General features: G+C 44.7%; 1 protein-coding gene across 1 annotated transcript in view; it reads left to right on the top strand.

Moving 5' to 3' along the window:
* The window catches only part of EGFR (epidermal growth factor receptor), a 145176-nt gene that overhangs the window by 97105 nt on the left and 42714 nt on the right, over positions 1-5357 (top strand). The window contains exons 13-15 of the mRNA XM_006148918.2: positions 718-917; positions 1880-2012; positions 4446-4536. Coding sequence (XP_006148980.1) covers positions 718-917; positions 1880-2012; positions 4446-4536 — 424 coding nt within the window. The remainder of the gene's footprint in view (positions 1-717; positions 918-1879; positions 2013-4445; positions 4537-5357) is intronic.

Raw genomic sequence — 5357 nt, 5'->3', positions numbered from 1 at the left:
AATATTGAACTTTCATAGAATCTGGCACAAATGTTTGTGCAAAAAATATATGAACGCATAGACAGATGGGCAGGTGGAGAGGTGGACAGACAAACCTATCATCTTTGAAGTGTATTTGGATGATTGACAGGTTCAAACAATGTTCTCCATTTCCAGGCAACATAAAAATGTAGCAAATACAATAATGACATTAAGACATGTATTTAGCATCCCCCACCCTCATCTGTCACTAAAGTTAGACACTAAATGAAGGCCAGCCCTGTAGCCTAGTGCTTAAGGGAGCTAGATCCCCCGCAGCCGGCCATGGTTCAAATTTGGGGGCCCATGGTTGAAAAAAACAAAAAGCCAGGCACATGTTTGTGCATGCCCCAAATCCTGACAGGGTGGAGAGATGGGAAAGAAAGGATTTCTTCCTCTCCTTGTCCCTCTGTCTCTCTCTGGTGAGCACACATACCCTCTGATATTTTAAATGAATAAAGATACTAAATGATGAGGAATCAGCTTTTCTCTGGAGGAGCTTAAATTTTAAAAAAATAAAATAAAAAAGCCCTTGCAGTTTTCTGAAGCTGGGGGGCATGCTTTCTTCAGTGTGCTTTGCGATCACTGGAAGACGATCTGTAGTGACCCTAAGGTGTGCAGAAAAACAAAATAACGTTTTTAGTGATATATGGGTTTTATGATCTTTTCTCAGTCTTACTTTTCTTCTTCCCCATTCAGTGGTCAGTTTTCTCTCGCAGTTGTTGGCCTGAACATAACGTCCTTGGGATTACGGTCCCTCAAGGAGATCAGTGATGGAGATGTGATCATTTCGGGAAACCCAAATTTGTGCTATGCAGACACAATCAGCTGGAAAACACTGTTTGGGACCTCCAGTCAGAAAACCAAAATTATGAACAACAGAGAGGAAAACAGCTGCAGTAAGTAATCCCTCTCTGATTCTGGAGGTGGGGTCAGTGGGCCATTTGTTTTCATTTAGAATATGGAAGGGCCACTCCCTTTCCTTCCTTAAGAAGCAAATTAAAATCTCTGTGTTCCTAATCGTGAGGCTATCATGTGAAGTTCATGGAAACGGTTGCTAGGTCCTTCTCATTTCGCAGGATGAATTTGCCCTGAGGTTTAGGCTCCCTGTTATTTGTAATTTACAAAAACTAATTTCGTATTCGTTTTATTACCTTTTAGCTATAGATTGCACTCTGCTCATTTGGGTTCTAATGTAGCAACACACATACACACACACGTGCATGCACACATGCACACGCACACGCAAACACACACGCGCACGCACACGCAAATACACACACACAGAGGACTGGAATAAACATTTCACTTCGATATTTCCTATTCTGGAATTAGAACTCCACGTCGACTATTAAAGCTGGCAAGTGCACCTGGCCTCCGGGGAAGACCCTGGCCCCTGATAGGGGCACATCCAAGTTCCAGTGTGGGCTGGCCTCTCTGGCTGTGAGATTTTGGTCCATCGACTTCATTTCTTTAAGGCTTTGGCTTCCTTGTCCATAGCAGAGATCATAATGATTTTCATCCCATACTCTGTTGAGAGAATTAAGTAAAATTCTAAAAGTGAGCTCTCGTCGCGGTGCCCAGCACAGAGCATGCAAGCACAGCCTCTGCTGTTTCCGCAGCTGTGCATGTTCTCCAATGCCACCTGGGCCTGGCCCAGAGCTCCCCTGGGCACCCCGCAGGGAAGAGCACACCTGTAGCCGCCCGTGGGAGCCCATGTGTGTCCTTCCTCAGGAGTGCCCAGTGTGGCTGTCTGGCTTGAGGTCGCGGAGTCTGCAGCCCTCACACAGAGGTGCCGCCTCTACTGGACCCTGGGGTCCCTGCTCTTGACTGACTTCTGTGACTGCTTCTGTCTCCATAGAGACCACAGACCACATCTGTAACGCGTTATGCTCCTCAGAGGGCTGCTGGGGTCCGGAGGCCAGGGACTGTGTCTCCTGCCGAAACGTCAGCCGTGGCAAGGAGTGTGTGGAGAGGTGCAACGTGCTGGAGGGGTAAGGTGTTCTTCAAACCCCTTGTTTTGATCAAAAATAAGACTCCTGATTGTTTTTATAGGTCTACCCGTATGGTTTTCTTCATTTTTCGCTTTGTTTATAGTGCCTCATTTATTCCTTTCTTTTCCTTTCTTCTTTGTTTTTTGTTTGTCCATTTTCAAAGTTGGTGTTCGGTTTCTTCCATGTTCGTTTTTTGGCAAACCTAATTATAATAGTAAACAAGAAATCGTGTACGATTACTTGATCTAGCTAGATAATTTACAGAATCTCTTTTCCCGGAAATATCTCCAATTTTTCTAAGCTACTTAAAGTTCCCAAGACAAGTAGAACAGCCATAAATGGTTGACGTGGCCCAGACCAGGCCTGGCTGGTCCTTCTGCAGTGCACTATTCCTGGTTTCTCAAAACATATTCATACAAGTTGTACTTCCAGGCTCGTTTTAGTTTTATCTGCCCCCGTGTGCACTAAACACTGAACAGTGCAGAGAACTGTAAATATAACCATGAACAAAGAAGAGAAAGTAATGCATGTGTTTATTGAATTTAGTTGCAATCTAGAAAAAGGAGATTCTATGAGAATCTTGATGTCAGACTTTGAATAGCTACAAATAATGACTAGAAATAAGTTAATTGGAAAGTAAAATTGAGGGATAGATGCACTTTTTTTTTTTTTAAAGAAAACAGAATTTTTTGTTGAAGAGAAAAGCCATAGAATTGCAGACAGCTCCAGGAAATCTTCCTTGCTGTTCTGTTAGCAGGGGTGGACCCCAGCTTGGCTCAGAAATACTCACTAGCCGGAAGAGAAGACCAAGTTCACTTCTGTAAGAATCCTTACGCTGATAGGCATGAACTAATTTGCATAACTGACAGTACTATTTCAACTTCAAATCAGGAATATTGGCATAATTCTCACTGCTACAGATAGACCCTCACCCTGTGTTTTTAGTTTACAAGTCTGTTTTAAGATACAATGTAGGAAACCAGCAAGTGAAATGGTCGTTAAGACACTAGACAACCACATGGCTGACTGCAGTTCAAGTCCCAGACGTGGTAGCTTGAAAATCACAATGGGTGCATGTGCATCTGTGCCCAAAATCCCAGGAGGAGAATGAAGGAGAAGGGACTGCGGCATGGCCATCCCCTGGGGAGTGATTTCTCACTTTCCCTCTCAGTGTCTCTCTCTGTCTCTGTCCAGTGCACGTACATGCCCCATGACAATAGAGAGAGAGAGAGACCACAAATAAAGTAACCATGTTGGGGTGTCCCATGTCAATAAGTAACCATGTCAAGGAGGTCCCGCACATTCCCGTTGGTAACAAGACACCCAGTGTCTAGCAAACCACACCTGTTCCCTTGAAGATCATCAGCCGGGGTTGCAACCCAGAGAGGCACCACAGAAAAAAAAAAAAAAAAAAAAAAAAGCTATGCATCCTATTTGTTCTAATCAGCGCAATTGCCCTGGAAGGGAGGACTTGACAGCGCACGTTTTCCGTTGTAAACACTCCTTGTTCACTGCAGAGTGCAGTGGGTTAAGGCCAGATTTCAGCCTGTTCAACCTCGGTCACAGCCCTTCCGTCCTTCCAGTCCAGCACCAGCTGCTTGCTTATCATTGGTCTTGAAGAACGTCGAAATACTACAAGGAAAATTGTCCACACTTCTCTCTATCTCTCACCCTGTTGGGTGTGAGAGATAGCACACCCAACAGGGTCCTGATACCGAGACCCACCCTCGCCTCAGCCAGCCCTGGATCACGGGCGTAGGTGTGCCTGGGATGCTCAGGGAGGTCTCTGGACTTGAACCAGGAGCCTTCCGTGTGGGATTGTCTCACAGAGTATCACGTTTTGTTGCCAGACCGCTGTCTGGCTCCCGGACAAGTTTTAACACTCTTCCTTCCTTCTCCTATCCCTCAGTCTATAGTCACTGCTTTGTTCCAGCTTAACTTGAATATTCACGAATTTGGTATTAGACAGAGAGATGACCTTATAAGGATTTCCCCCCCCCATATCTGATAGGTTGCTTATGTACAAAACTTCTGACTGCAGAAAAAAGTAGGAAAGACAATTTGAGTGTAAATGAAGCCTATGTGCTTGTTCAAGAAGAAGTTGCCCAAGGATTCCCTTCATAAAATCAATTTATTATATTATGGTACAAGAGGTCTTCAGAAAGCTTATAGCAAATGCATTGTGAGAAAAAACTGTGCATGAATTTTAACAATGTTTTTGTACCAAAATAAATTCATAAACAAATTTTATTTTTCCACAAACTTTTTAAACACCTCCCTCTCCCCATGTAATGCCAGAGTGCCACCTCTTTGACCTTTACCTAAACTTACGAGTTTCTGAGAGCAGTGATTTGTGGTACCCAACACAGTCAGAGCCATCCCTCCAGCATCTCCGGGGATGGCGCTGAGCTGTCTCCTTCTCCCTTCTCTCAGAGAGCCGCGGGAGTTCGTGGAGAATTCCGAGTGTATCCAGTGCCATCCGGAATGTCTGCCCCAGGACATGAACATAACCTGCACGGGACGGGTAAGAGCCCCTTTGGCGATGTTCACTCTCACTTCGTCATTAAAGTCTTTGCAGCAACAGAACCACAACCATGACCCACATCAGCCCTAGCTGCAAAGAAGAGCCATCAATGCCATGTGCCAGGGCAAGATCTGACAGCGGTCAAGGTGACAGAGTCGAAGTGATGTTTCTGTCCAATGTTCCCAAACCAACTTAGCAACAACTGTTCCTACACTCAACACAGGGAAGCCTATGGAGACTCAGCACAGTGTCAGCTGCTTGTCACCATTCCTAACACCTGTCATCCTTGCTTTATCAGTTTCATCAAACACCATCCAATCCTGGGTTAAGTTGTTGAAGTTTTTTAAAGACACTCTATGCTGAACTTTTCAAAATTTCCAATGTCCTGTTTTTGGCAAGGGCCAGGGTGAGAGGTGTCTTCTAAAAGTTCCTAGAAAATGCATGTGATAAAAGCACTGTGCATGGATTTCAATTTTTTGCACAAAAATACTTGACTCATACTTTATTTCTATTTTCCATGTTTCATATATATGGAGCTCTGTTTGGATTTGGGCTTCAGCAGCCGTATCTAAACCTACTCATTGAAGTTGGGCAGATGACGGTGGGATTGTGTTTGGAAGCACAATCTACTGGTACAGCTGGTTGCAAAGGAGGCCGCTGTTTATGGCTTTACACAGTGTTGAACTAAATGTTCATCATTGATGACGGGGCCCAGCAGGTGGCATGAAGGTTAAGGCAGCTGGATCCCACATGGCCAATTGTGCCATTTGAGTCTCCAACTCGGCAGCTTGAAATCACACTGGGCCCATGTACGTGCATCC

The sequence above is a fragment of the Tupaia chinensis genome, unplaced genomic scaffold, assembly GCF_000334495.1.
Source record: "Tupaia chinensis unplaced genomic scaffold, TupChi_1.0 Scaffold000249_1, whole genome shotgun sequence".
In the NCBI taxonomy this organism is placed as follows: Eukaryota; Metazoa; Chordata; class Mammalia; order Scandentia; family Tupaiidae; genus Tupaia; species Tupaia belangeri.
Note: the sequence above shows the minus strand (reverse complement) of the source record. Positions and strands in the feature narration are given on the sequence as shown.